Source organism: Zingiber officinale, chromosome 6B (assembly GCF_018446385.1).
Source record: "Zingiber officinale cultivar Zhangliang chromosome 6B, Zo_v1.1, whole genome shotgun sequence".
Taxonomy (NCBI): Eukaryota; Viridiplantae; Streptophyta; class Magnoliopsida; order Zingiberales; family Zingiberaceae; genus Zingiber; species Zingiber officinale.
Window position 1 is genome coordinate 70,719,106 of NC_055996.1, and position 14,546 is coordinate 70,733,651.

Below are 14,546 nucleotides of genomic sequence, written 5' to 3' on the forward strand. Positions count from 1 at the left end.
ATTGGAGCTCTTGTGGTGGCCGGATACTACTCGAAGAAGAAGAAGAAGAAGGAGAGAAAGCTAGCATCTCTTGGAGCTTGGTTAGTATTTTGGTTTTCCTCCTTGGTGAAGTTTTTCCTTTGTGGCCGAACCTTGCTTGGAGGAGAAGAAGGTGGTTGGTGGTTTCTCATCTCGGAAGATCGTTGCCCATACAACGTTCGAGGTTAGAAGAGGAATACGGTAGAAGATCAAGAGGTTTTTACTACAAGGTATAACTAGTAATTTTTCCTTTCCGCATCATGCTAGTTATTTATGGAAATAATACCAAATACAAGATGCTTACGTTCTAGAATTTCGAATATGTTTTTTCGAAGTTGTGTTCATTTGTTTTTTTTCTTTTCCTTGTGATTTGATTGTTCTCTTTGGTTAACCTAAAGTTATTTTAGGAAATTAAATATTATCTTTCTATAAAAGGTTTTGTCTAGTCGGTGGTGGTTGCTCCCATATCCAAGAAGGCCATGTGCCTCGCCACGTCAGTACTGGGAACCAATTATGGAAATTAATATTTAATGGAATTAATAACTTAAGGAGACTTGGGTCGAACGTGTTAAGTTCCGCAGGAGATCCAAGTCAAAACCTAAAAGAACAAATAGATTAAGTTTTGGATCAAACGTGTTAAGTTCCACAGGCGATCCAAAATTTAATTTAAAAGAACACATGGTAGCTAGGAAAAGGTTCAGACCTTTGTACAAAATTTTTTTACAGTGGAACCTATAGGTTTTTCGGGTAGCAACCAACACTTCTTCACCCATATGGTGAAGTAGTTCCTCACACAGTACTGAATATGTGACACGCCCTTGATGATGCCCCCATACATAGTCTGCTATTATCCTGGGATACTCTGGCAATGAATGCATCAATGCCCAGATCCTATAACTGTCCAGGACTGGAAACTCTTCTTGCTCAAGTTTCCAAAATAGTCTATCCAGCCGTCTAACATGTCCGTCAACTCCATAAGCAGACTTATACTCTATCTCCTGAATCTCCTCTCAGAGCTGGTTTCGCCGCACTTCACGACGAGTCAATGAGGTAATCGTCCGTGCCATCTGAAAAATTGAATTTAAATAAGTCAGTACAAAACCGACTAACCAGTACAAAACCAGTTTAATTCAATTTATACAGGCATACCATCATTATAAATCAAGAAAAATAAATCTTCTCAATTTTCAGGAGTTTAAGTCGACTGACCCATTAGACCGGTCAATCAGGAGTCTGGATGTTAAACTTAGTCTATTGTCCTCATTAGAACTAATCTAATTGGACATATGTTCTATTCTCATTTAAGCCCATTTGAGTCAATCACAGACTTATTAATCAAACTCAGGTTCGTTTGACTCATCCAATTGCCCATTGGATTAAGTCTGACTCATTAGAACAAATCCAATGTTTCTGATCAAATTTTGACACAACGGAACTAATCCGGTCATATTTGATCAGCCCAACTTATGTAATCAAGAATACCCAATTAATTCAATAATAAACCGGACTGGTTAAACCAATAAATAATTTAAACCAGCTTTAGGTATCATTGAATCAAATTGGTCTGCCTAAATCAATCAATAATTTAAATCAGACCTGGATTTGATTGGACAAGTTGGTCTGGTTCCATTTTTGATAAATTGAACCATAAATTAATTAAATATATATTTATTAATTAATAATACATTTTCTTATGTATTTAATTAATTAATAAATATATTTAATTAAAGTTTAACTCATGCACTTGTTTATTTATCAGATTAATAATAATAATTAATTAAATCTTTAAACAGTGTTGCATGCAACGAACACGATTTTATTGTTTTTTTTTTAAACAAAACACACTGTTCACTACAGCATTTTCGAATCGATCAAAAACTCATTCAATCGATTCAAAAATAGCTTCGCCAAAGAAAACGATCGTGATTTTTTTTTTCTCTAATCGATTCATGAATCGATTCATTCACTGTCCCGTGAACCTAATCGATTCATTTTCCTTCTCAATCGATTCAAAATGCATGAATCGATTGAGTAATCGATTAAAACAACAAAATGTGCACTGTTCGTGTTTTTTAATTCTTGTTCAATCGATCCATGAATCGATCAAGTAATCTATGCGATTTTTGAATCGATTGTTTAATCGATTCAATTGCACTGCGTTATCTTCTTTTTCGCAACAGAAGAAGAAAAAACGCGAGCTTTTTCGCATCGATTTCCATACTTTCAAAACTATACATGCTCTGATACCATTGTTGGTAGTTTTGAGAGCATGAAAACTAAAACGAAGTAATTAAAATAATAATGCGGAAACCATAAACACTCACATTGATCTCCCGAAGAACCGCAACTGAAGACGCCGGTCGATGAAGTTGCCAATGAACCGCAGGAGACGTCGCTGCTGCTGTCGCCGAGAAGATCACCACACGGAACCTTCTCGGACTCTTCCACAAACCAAATCTCGTCCCTAGACGTTCTCTCTTTGCTCACTGATCACCTCGTGCCTCAGTCTCGCTGATTACCTTCGCATCAACCTCTCCTTTTTCATGCCCCGGATCTGTGCTTGGACGCACCTTTAATAAGAAGGCTGAGGAAGACGAAGGGGAAAGGACGCCCCTTCGTCTCCTTGGCGTTTCCAGCAAACTGCCGTTTGCGGCAGCGAAAGGGACGAACCCTTTCGTCTCTTGTGTAACGCACAATAGTCAGAGAATATTCTGTTGAAACCTTTTTCAAGGATTATTGTGTCTCCTATCAGCCGACCACTTATGACAGCATATTCCTTCAACAACCTCAGTAAAGGCATAAGCTATAAACGACAAAAGAGACATACGTATGGATGAACGGAAGATTCTTTGGACAATTATTGCATTTGTCCAAATTGTATATTTTCCTTTATCTAACAATGTCTAACACAGTTTGCCATCTTATGATTGTGAAAGTTATGAGAGATGGTATATAAAAGGACTTCTTCATTGACAGGATACATTCACTGAACATATGAATTCTACTCTCAAGCGCATATTCCTTACTGTTCTTCATTCACCCATCCAGACTGATACAAACTTAAGCGTCATAGGGTTTTCGCCAAGGATTCTTCTTAATTTCTAGGCACTGATATTTTGTTGACTTATCTATGTGTGCACAAGATTAAAAAGGAACCTCTCCGTAAAGTAAAGAATCTTATCTAAATCAACTGTTGATCTATCATATTTAGCATATCATCTCTATCATTTTTCAAACGATCAAAGACTATTATGTTTTGTCATTTATTGTCTGTGCATTTTAACAAGTGTCCCAAAATATACCTTTAAGAAATAAATTTATCAAAATTATCAATAAAATTCTAATTAAAAATATATGGACATTTATATTATATATTTATTAAAGGCTTATAGAATTAAAATATAAAGCTAATATATTAGTTGCTATACTTTTTATAGTGATCACTTATGATACTTTTGCTAATTATAATTCAATATATCTTATTTATTTGATATTTGAGATATCACTATAATCTTTTAAAATTCTTATTATAAAATATAAATATAAATTGTTCAATATATATTTTTTTAGAAAAAATAATTACGTGATATTAAAATTTGTGACAATAACATTAAGTAAAAAGAGTATTTAATTTTTTGATTAATTAATTTTCCACTGGATGAAGTGACTTGAAGTCTCCTCTAAATGGGCCGTGGCCCAATAAAATCCAAAGCAAAAGCTGTGTGCGAAGCCGAGGAATCCCACCGCCCGTGACTTCCCCTGCTCCGCCCGACGACGGCGTCGACTCATCGTCGGAGTGCCCGCCGATCCCGCGGCCTCCGCGATGGCCCCATCCGTTTCTGAGCGACCACGTTGCGGAGACTCTCCTCCTTTCTTTACCTCAGCGCACTCCCTCGCCGCCAGCGTCCTCTCCCTCCTCCCCTTCTCCCCTTTCAACGCTACCCCGGCAGCGAAGGCAGTGACGGCCCCCGTTTCGTCTCGGACGAACGGATCTCGCTCCATGACCTTGCCCTTTCTCCTCCCGGCTTCCGGATCTTCTTCTCACGGAACCATGAACCAGGGGACAACGTCGCCGTCGGGCTCGGCTATTAGGAGCTTTGCTTCGGGGGTGAGGATTGAGGGGTTGGTGTCGAGCTCCAAGGGTGGAGGCGGGCCGGCTTTCGTGGGACAGGTCTTTAGCATGCTTGATCCCTCCGGCAATGGCCTCATGGCGGTCACCACTCGGTTCGACATCCCTTTCCTCACAAACAGGTCAAACACTTTCCCTTTCCTCTATCACTTCACGACTTTAGGATTTATGGTCAGGAAGCAATTTTGATCCTCGAAGTCATTTTTACCAATTATCATCGAACAATTCTACTCTTTTGGTGATAAAATAATGGTATATATTTAATTCATGAAAGAATAATTCTACTTTTCGCACTATCATGAAGGAAAAATGTGTCATCATTTGGTATATTTTAATCGTCATGTCAATTATCATTTTCTGTGCAGAGCTCCTGCGTGGATCAAAAAAATGCTAGAGTCGATTACTGGCTCAGATAAAAAAGGTCCCGTTTTCCGATTTTTCATGGATTTAGGTGATGCAGGTAAGGGAAGAAACTGGAACAAGTGACTAAAAGTATGCACATGCCGATATTCTCCTCCACCGTTTGAAGGACCATCTGACGTACTTCTCTTTTTTCTAGTTTCGTATGTTAAACACCTCAATGTTCCAACTGGTATGGTGGGTGCTTGCCGCCTTGATGTAGCATATGAGCATTTCAAGGTATGTTCTACTAAATCAAAATACATAGATACTGAATTTTTCTCTTTATGATTCCATTCCTAGAGTAGGCTAAGACTGTCCCGTGACTGATCATTGAGCCAGTAGAATAATTGTGCTGTAAGTGCTATTGACAGAAAACCTACGTTTAACCTTGGTTTATGAAGGTGAGGATTTCAATTAATTCATAAAATCAGCTTCACACTTTTGCCTCTGTGATGCACAAGTCTAAACCTTTATTAGTTTTTGTTATTTTCATTGTATTCTGAATTGGTTCAAATGTACCATGTTACATAATTCTGCTGATACAAATGTTGTCTGCATATCTTACTTGCTTGTTGACATTTGAATCTAAGTCCATGTTTATATACAGTAGACAGGATGCACATTCTACTAAATCTGAATTAGCTGTATCGAATCTGAATTCAGATCTATTCATTTTCAGAACTGGATTAACTGGTGCTACCTATTTCTCATTTAATGCAATAGTTACTATATTATAAGCTGAAAAATGTTGTTGGTTGTATTTAATCCCCCTCAGAACTCTGGCCTAAATTGTTTATATATTCTTCAGTCTTATGTTAATTATTGAGTGTTTAGTATTTCTGTCAGATTTAACTGCAAATAGCTGCTATTTGATGAAATTTGGAGCTGCATTGATGTGAAAATCATTTTTAATTGTATATAGCATCCACATCATGCCTTTACTCTGACCTACTTCAGAATTCAATTCTTTTGTCATATATTCTAATTTTGTTTTCCTATTCTACTATTTGAGATGTTATTTTGTTTTTTTTATTTGTATTTGAGGTTTTAGCATCCATTTGCAGGAAAAACCACATATGTTCCAGTTTGTTCCTAACCAGAAACAGGTAACAGATATATTTATTTATTTTTATTAAAGATTATGCATAATCAGTTAGCAATCTGCATTTTTCTCAGGTAAAGGCGGCTAATGAGCTGCTTAAGCAAATTCCTAGAAAACATGGCAGAAGAAAGGTTGATGGCGTTCCTGTTTTTACAGCCCATAATTTAAATATTGCTATAGCAACAAATGATGGACTAAAGTGGTAAGAAGCACATAGAGCTTGTTGAGATTGTGATTAGTCATATTTTCAATTTTGTTTGTTTTAGCTTAATTCTATTCTTTCATTTTAAAAGCCAATTTTACATTAGATTAGTGAATTGCTACATAAGCTTACAGCAGCATAATCTGCTTTCTAATTTTTTTAGCATGTACGGAGATTTGCTTAATATTCTAGTTTAAGATATTCCAGTATGCTTAAATCTGATTCTGGCCCAGTAATCCTCTCGATAATTGGCTATTAGGGAAACAAAGTAAGGGCTTTAATACCTATTGGTTAATAATTGATTTTTTTACCAAATATATCCTCTCTATTTTATTGAAGCAATATATGTATTCAATCATAATCATCATTCTTATTGAGAATAATGACACCGAGTAACATAGATTGGCAGTTGTTTCTTGTATTATGTAATTCTACTTTTGAGTCCAGCTCGTGCAATTGTAGCTTTACATGACCCATGTTTACTAAATGCACTTAAATTATTTACTCTTGTTAAGATTTGTGAGGTTCTCCTTTCTGCAGATGATAAGTGTGTCTTTACTCTATTGACTGTTATTACACCATAAGCCATAAGCTTAGACATGGATTTGAATATTACATAATTGGAATAGTAAACAATCCTTTGGTTTTTGGAGCTTCACTAGGTTATAGCTCACCTGATCTTATTCTAGTTGGCTTAACTGGATATGTTCATGGAAACTTCTTTGCAAGGGAAAAAGAAATGGTTGGTTAGGAATCTATAATAAAAGGTAACTCTTGAACTTGTTCAATAATCGTGCTACTGCTTCACAAACTCTGATGACAGATCTATGAACCTTATGTGTCAATGTTAATTTGTTTCAGGTGTCACCTAGGTTTATTGACTTCCACATTTTTCTTACTGTTAACATTTTCTTCTACATGGATTCAATATCTGATTTGACTCTGCGTGCTCATAATTCCAGGTACATCCCATATTTTTTCGACAAAAATTTACTAGATAATATTCTTGAAGCTTCAATTGATCAACACTTCCATACTATGATCCAAAATCGCCACAAGAAACGACGCCGAGATGCTGTTGATGATAATTTGACAGCAGATGCAATTGAGGAATACAGTGATAGCTTATTTGAGCCTCCAGAGGTGCTTCCATTGTTGATTAATTTGTATTTATTTAAATAAGGAACTCTTGAATTGATGCTCAAATATATGAAATCTGTACCTTTCCTTTTATAGGTTCAAGAAATGATGGATGAAATGGGGCAATATGGAATACCACTAAGTGTCATATCAAAAGCTGCGGAGATTCAACTTCTTGATGTTGTTGATAAAGTGCTTTTAGGAAACAGGTGGTTGAGGAAAGCCACTGGTATTCAGCCAAAGTTCCCTTACTTGGTGGACTCATTTGAAGAAAGGTTTGTAGATTTGGTATTTAGTATTTAAACAACATATAAGACATCAATGCCATGAAAGTTTAAGGCACAATTATTTTCATTTGAAATGGTAATTTATGTCCTTTACCAAAATAAGTTTTACTAAATGAAAACAACAGACATTAGACCATCTCCCTATCCTTGTTTTGTAGCTCGGTTACAGTTTTTGTTTCTATATTCCGTCATCAATTGGTTTAATCATTTGTGTATGAAACAGTAAATTCATTATACTTTTGTACAGATAGCTAGTGGATCACTTTTTGAGACAATTTAATTTTTAAATTGAAGGACAAGAAATATGTTTATGCTGATTTATGGTAAAATTTTACAGCTACCAATTTTCCTGAGATTTCCCATCTGACTTACCGTGTTTGCTGGAGTTGACTTTTTCCATATTATTGGTTTTTTATTATTTGATTTTAGTCATAAGGTTGAGATTTTCCAACTCATCAGATGGTGGATGAAGATTAATGAGTCCATTGTTGATGAGCATTAGTTTTTGAGTTCCAACCATGGTTTAAAAAACTGTTTCCTGCCCTGCAAAATGGACAGAACTTACTGTTCTGCCCACAGACCGAAATCGGCAATGACACTCCAGAGGTTTCGAGGCCCACGGCTGGCCTCAGAGGCATCGCATGAGCCCCGCAGTGGCGGAGGAGGTGTTGCGTGAGCCCCGTGGCGGCAGAGGACTTGTCGCGCGAGCCTTGTGGCCACGGTGGACTTGTCGCACAAGCCCCTCAGCCGTGGTGCTCGAGCCTCGCGGCGGTTGCTCGAGCCCGGCGGCGGTCGCCCGAGCCCTGCAGTGGTCGCCTGAACCCCGCAACTGCGATGGACTCATCGTGCGAGCCTCGCAGCTGTGGCAGACTCGTCTCGCGAGCAAAACTGTTCAAATAGTAAAATTATATATATATATATATATATATATATATTTCATTTTTGTATTTTAAATATTTAGATTAGTTTTTATTCTTAATTAATATATTTTATATTTAAAAAAATATCAAAACCATATCGGCACGATACGAAATCGAAATTGTATCATTCCGGTCCAGAACCAAAATTTCAGCACAAGTCGAGTATTTAAACCTTGGTTCTAACAAGGATTGCTTTTAGTCATCAAGCATTGATTTTGGTTGTGTGTCAAGTTGTTCAGGAATGCTTGTGGTTTAATTGACAATTCAGCCAGCCGATGTAAATTATTCGTAGGCTAACCGTTATGCCATCTAGATGGATAGTAGTGGTTCTTGATCTGCTCTTAGTTTCCTAACAAATGATTATGTGGTATCCTAAGTGGGAGTTGTTTTCATTATTCTGCCAATTTTTTTATACATTATGTTGCACCCAAATGTGGAATTGTTTTTATACAATTTTTAGGTATGCTTAATGATGATGTTGATAGAGAAATGAAGTAGCCCCGTGTTCCTGTTTTAACAGTAATTATGTGGTTTTTTTATATCTATACTAGTGTTGAAATGTTCGGTACAAAAGGTAATGGTGAATTTAATGTGATTATTTTAGTCGCCTGAAAACTCTCATGCTGATTCATGAGATTTTTGTGGATTTTAATTGTCTTCTTTTAGGACTAATTTAACTTGGGAAAACAAATTGCTGGGTTGAAACTCTGATTAGTTATAACTTAGGCTACCTACGAACTCTTCTTTGTTACATTCATCTGATCTTGGTAATTCTCATATTTACATCAAGAGTTCTTGGTGATCTTAGCTACTATACCGCAGCATATATTGATTTTTAATTTTTATGACTGTTTATATTTTCAGGAGTGCCACTTCATCTGCTAGGTCCTCTTTGCGGATTGAAGGTTCTGATAAGAAGCAACCTGGGGCTCCAGATCCTGTTTTACATAATGATCCTGGTTTACATAATGACCTACAAGGAGGAACGCATGATCAATCGTCAAATCAAAGTAATTTTAAATTTCCATTCCATGGATTGTTTCAAAATCCCTGGACAAGACAACATCAGGAACAGAAAAATCTTGATGAGCATGTGAACTTGAATCCAAGGTTAGACATTGTTCTTGTTTCTTTTCTGCGTTTTTGGTCCCCATCTTTGTCAAATCTTTGATCATGAATTCAACTCTGCCTAGGTCGGGAATGGATGCTACGAGCAAACCACCACAGAATCCCCTTCTTCCAAAGATCACAATGGTCGGCATTTCCATGTCTGAAGGGCACATGGACAGAACGCACTTGAAGAAGACTATGGAAGACCTAACAAATGAGCTGGAGCAAGCGAGCAATCAGTCAAAACCCGTGGAGGAGATGGATCCCCTTTTCATCGCTAATGTGGGTGATTACTCTAGCCTTACAAGGCTGAACTCATCCTGATCCACCAACAAAAGCAACCTTCTTCAATCCTCGCAATGCTTCATCCTTTGTATATAATTTCATCGACGGGATTCTTTCATATGGCACAGCCATATCGCAAGGCAAGATTCTAAACTGATCCTATCCCATTCTCTCGACTATGGATTTGGTTTAAGTCCTATTTATCTCTGATACCCGGATAACATATTTACCTGTCACTTAAGGTCTCACATTGGCACCAACCAACTTACATTACTTCGAAGTATTCTGTACCGATGGATCTCCGGGCGGCCCATCTCAAGAATTATGATACCTTTTGCCCATTAGTGCCGTTCTTCCAGAATCTGAGCCTTTGGAAGTAATCTTTTTTTGTTACTTCACACCCATAAATTGTGTTGTAATGTTTTTGTTTCCAAGGTGACTTATTCTTCACAGTAGGGTTATGCTCTTGCTTGTTATTCAGCTGACTCAAATGCGTGCGTCTGCTTATTCTTTCAGGTGAATATTTTTATAAAAAGTTTTTATTATAATTTATATTATGCTTGTATAATCTTTTAATTGTATTATTATTATTATTATTATTATTTGCCGTAGAACTTCTCTAACCTTTGAATTGAGCTCTAGCGAGACATCAAGACATGGGCTAAGAGAATGTTAATGAGTTAGTTTCAACCCATATCTAACGTCCAACCAAATTCCGGAGCTAAATCGAACTGGCCGCGGACCAGACAGGGCGGTTCAAAATCACCTACCTTCTCTTCTCTGCTTTTGTTTCGATTTGCCACGCAGCCGACGTCGTGCGCCTGCGGACGCCACGCGTCTTCATTCGGGGGCCCTGGTTCCTTCTCCCGCTCCATCTGGCATTCGAATGAACTATTACAAAACTAAACCCGCGGACTCTTCTTATCACTCGGCGAAGAAGGACAAAGAGATCGAGTTGTGAGAGAGAGGAACTCATCGTTCATGGCGGAGCACGAGGAGCCGAGTGAGGCGGAGCAAATCGAGGTGAAGCCGCGAGATTCGCCTTCCTCCTTAGAGTTCGATTCGGGGACGGAGGAGGAGAGGCCGGAGCCGTCGGCGTCCGCTGAGAAAGCCAAGGTCTTCCGCCTCTTCGGCAGGGAGAAGCCCGTTCACCACGTCCTCGGCGGTGGCCAAGGTACCTTTCGATCCAACTCATTTTGGTATCCTCATCGTACTTTTTCCTTCGAAAATCTAATTTCTTTGTCTTCTTTTGGGCGAGAATTCGTCGATGTTTGGATTTTTTTGGCAGAAATTTTGTCTGAAATCGTGTAGATCGGATCTGCACTTGATTCGTAGTTGTTTATTTGCTTCGAGGGGCAGCGCTATGCTCGTTGCTAGTATAATAATGGCTGGGTTTCCAGTTGCGGAAAGTTTTTAGGGATTATACGATATGTGGGGAGCGCGTCAGAGAACGACGCCATGCCAAGAGGACTCGTGTACTTTTCTACTTCGGCTGTGAATTCTCGATCGTATTTTGCATCGTTCAAGGCAAACCATTTTAAAATTTTCGTTCAAGGACGCCATAGGTCATTTCATTGTCCTGAGTAAACAATTGTTTCTTTGCTTCATCAATTTGATTTATAGCGTTCCATTTTAGCTGCTAATTTGATTCTATGGAGGGATAAGAAGATCTCAGCTGGAATACTCGTTGATGCCACTGCTATTTGGGTTATGTTCGAGTTCGTCGGCTACCATCTACTTCCTTTAATTTCCCATGGCCTCATCATCTCTTTGCTCATGCTCTTCCTGTGGTCGAAGGCCTTGACGTTTATTAACAAGTAGAAGAACTCTTTTGCTGCACTTGGAGCTCTCCTCTGGTCTCAGTTCACCAGCGAACTGTTTGCTTATTTCCTTTTTCATTTTCAGATCTCCGCCTCACATTCCAGAGGTGAGGATACCTGAGGACCAAACTGTGAGAGTCGCGCTCGCCGTGAGGAATGAGATCAACAGAGCTTTCGCTGTTCTCAGGGAGATTGCGCTTGGGCGGGGTCTAAAGAAGTTTATCATTGTAAGTTCTCCTCTTTGATGATAACTTCCCAAGGCATTTTGTAGTAACAAAAAACCGTTCGCTGCAGGTGATCGCCGGACTCTACTTGCTGTCGATCGTTGGCACCTCGTTGAACTTCTTGACACTGCTCTACCTACGTAAGTGCTCCATGTTCAATCTGTTTCGTCTACTAGTACTCTACATCTGATCCTTCAATTCACATCAATCAGTATTCTTGGCACTCCACACTGTGCCAGTTCTCTACGAGAAGTACGAAGACAAGCTCGACGCGTACGCCGAAAAAGGCATGTTTGAACTAAAGAAGCGGTATGCTTTGTTCGATGCCAAGGTCATGAGCAAGATCCCTAGACTTCCATTGAAGGAGAAGAAGATGCACTAGACTTGCAAGCTACGTACGCTGTGTTAATTTTCAGGTGTTCTACTCTGTTGTTGATTTATGCATGTTAATGAGGAACTAGAAAGTGTTTACGTTTTGTTAATTGGATGGCGTCTGGTTTGTCTACTAATTGTAAGTTGCATCTCTATAGATTTTTACATGAAAAGGATGGTTTGTGAGTCGAGATGAAAAGGATGTCTGTGGATTCTGCCGTCCTGTTTGCATATAAGAAAAATATTTAAAGTTTATTAATTAATTTAAGATCTTTCTGGTACATTTGTGATTAATAAAACGCCACAGGCATTTATCATGCGTTATGGATTTTATCAAACTGGAATGGGGAATTTTCAAAGGATATATTTAACTTTAAGATTGGCGCATTTATTTTTCATTTTACTTTTTCCGGCCATCATTATCGTCAACTGTTACAGTGCTGCATTGAAAAAATATTGGGTAATTTATCATAAGGTATATTTAAGTTTTGAATTTAAAAAAAAAAACAAAAACGTATGTTACTTATGAGGTATTTAATGACGTATTTTTATTAATAGTAGTTTTCTTATTCTATCTTCATGATAAATTTGATTATTTTTTTTATCATTTTTTTCTTCTTTTTCTCATATCTTCGAGAAATTAAAATAAACAATGAATAATATATTTGAACTCCTTGTAATTCTAAAAATCTGAAATGAGTACAATCTGAACTTTCTAGATCTATTAGTGGATTTGGGTATGATATGATTCTATATCAGACACAAACGATTCTTCATTATTACATTATATTTTAACACCTCTACGAACAATTACCTCTGCAAAGTTGAAATAAATAATGAATAGTATATTTGAACTCATTGTAACTCCAGAAATTTATAGGAATTGAAATAGATGCAATCGAACCTCTCTGAGTCCAACAGTAGATTTCAATTATTTCAATTTCTGTGGATTTTTTGAGTTGCAAGGAGTTCAAATATATTATTCATTGTTTATTTTAGCTTCTCTAGGGGTGCTAAAATGTAATAAGCAAGGATCATCAAAAATTTTCATGTTGGACTTGATATGCATCATATCATATCTGTGGACCTGATATGGAATCATATCAAGCCCAATGTCGGAATATCAGCCCCAATGTGGAGAATTTTATGACTTTCTTTTTATATTTTAACTCTTCTGAGAAGCCAAAATAAATAATGGATAGAATATTTGAATTCCTTGCAACTCCAAAAATCCACAGGAACTAAAATAAGTACAATCAGAGCTCTCTAGGTCCATTAGTAGATTTTGGTCAGGAACTGAAATGGATATAATCTGAGATATCTAGGTCCATTAATGAATTTTGACCAAAATCTACTAATGGACCTAGAGAGCTTCAATTGCACCCATTTTAGTTCTTGTGAATTTATGGAGTTGCAAAGGAGTTTAAATATGCTATCCCTTATTTATTTTAGTTTCTTGGGGGTGTTAAAATATTTTTAGAAGAATCGACGTGCAAAAGAGAGGAAAGAAAAAAGAGGAGAGGAAAAAGAATAGATGTTGCATACATGGGAGAAAAGAAAAGAGAGATAAATGATAGAAAAATAAAAAGAAAAGCAGTCAAATTTGTGAGGAGGGTAAAATGGGAAAAACACTATAAAAAATGTCATTTGGTAAATAACAAAATAACATTCATTTTTGGTAAATTCAAAAATCTAAATAGATCTTTTGGTAAATTACGGAAACATTTTTACACCTTCGAGAAGCCAAAATAAATAATGGATAACATATTTGAACTCCTTGTAAACCCATAAATCCACAGAAATTGAAATGGGTGCAATCGGAGCTCTCTAGGTCCATCAGTGAGTTTTGACCAAAACCTACTAATGGACCTAGAGAACTCCGATTGCACTCATTTCAGTTCTTGTGGATTTCTAGGATTGTAAGGTATTCAAATATGCTATCCATTGTTTATTTCGACTTGTCGAGGGTATTAAAATATAATATGAAAGAATCATCAAAATTCTCCACGTTATCAGGCCCAAACGATTCTTCCTTATTACATTATATTTTTAACACCTCTGTGAAGTCGAAATAAATAATATATAGCATATTTGATCTTCTTATAATCCCAGAAATTCACAGGAACTGAAATAGATGCAATCGGAACTTTCTAAGTCTAATAGTGGGTTTCGATCAAAATCCACTAATTGACCTAGAGATCTCAGATTATATCCATTTCAGTTCCTGTGGATTTCTGGAATTACAAGAAGTTTAAATATGCTATTTATTGTTTATTTTGGCTTCTCAAAGGTGTTAAAATATAATAAAGAAGAATTGCTAAAACGTAAGCCTGATATTTGAGCCTAATATGATTCGGGCCTGATATGAAATCATATTAGGCCAACGTTGGGTCTGATATGATACATATGTTGGATTTTGAGGGATGTCCTAAAGCAATCGGCTTATGATTTTTTACTATTTATTTGATAAATATATATTCACTATTTGGGTGCACATTCTTTATGTGTATGATTGAATCTTAAATTCATGTACTA

General features: G+C 37.1%; 2 protein-coding genes across 3 annotated transcripts; both read left to right on the forward strand.

Annotated features, from left to right (window-relative positions):
- Positions 1-3,723: 3,723 nt before the first annotated feature.
- On the forward strand, positions 3,724-10,071 carry LOC121992633. 2 transcript variants are annotated; one of them, XR_006114968.1, is made up of 10 exons: positions 3,724-4,269; positions 4,513-4,607; positions 4,707-4,786; positions 5,614-5,655; positions 5,726-5,853; positions 6,816-6,996; positions 7,090-7,268; positions 9,065-9,310; positions 9,394-9,735; positions 9,838-10,071. XR_006114968.1 is itself a non-coding variant. In XM_042547126.1 (9 exons), the coding sequence occupies exons 1-9, from the start codon at positions 3,842-3,844 to the stop codon at positions 9,632-9,634; spliced, it is 1,620 nt and encodes a 539-aa protein (XP_042403060.1). In that variant the 5' UTR covers positions 3,724-3,841; the 3' UTR covers positions 9,635-10,071. The 2 variants fall into 2 exon arrangements, 1 of the variants encoding a protein (XP_042403060.1); XM_042547126.1 differs by having other exon boundaries at positions 9,394-10,071.
- Positions 10,072-10,228: 157 nt separating this feature from the next.
- On the forward strand, positions 10,229-12,328 carry LOC121992634 (reticulon-like protein B6). The gene is made up of 5 exons (XM_042547127.1): positions 10,229-10,769; positions 11,232-11,412; positions 11,501-11,642; positions 11,710-11,779; positions 11,852-12,328. Exons 1-5 carry the CDS (start codon positions 10,577-10,579, stop codon positions 12,019-12,021), a joined length of 756 nt encoding a protein of 251 aa, XP_042403061.1. The 5' UTR covers positions 10,229-10,576; the 3' UTR covers positions 12,022-12,328.
- The last annotated feature ends 2,218 nt before the right edge of the window (positions 12,329-14,546 follow it).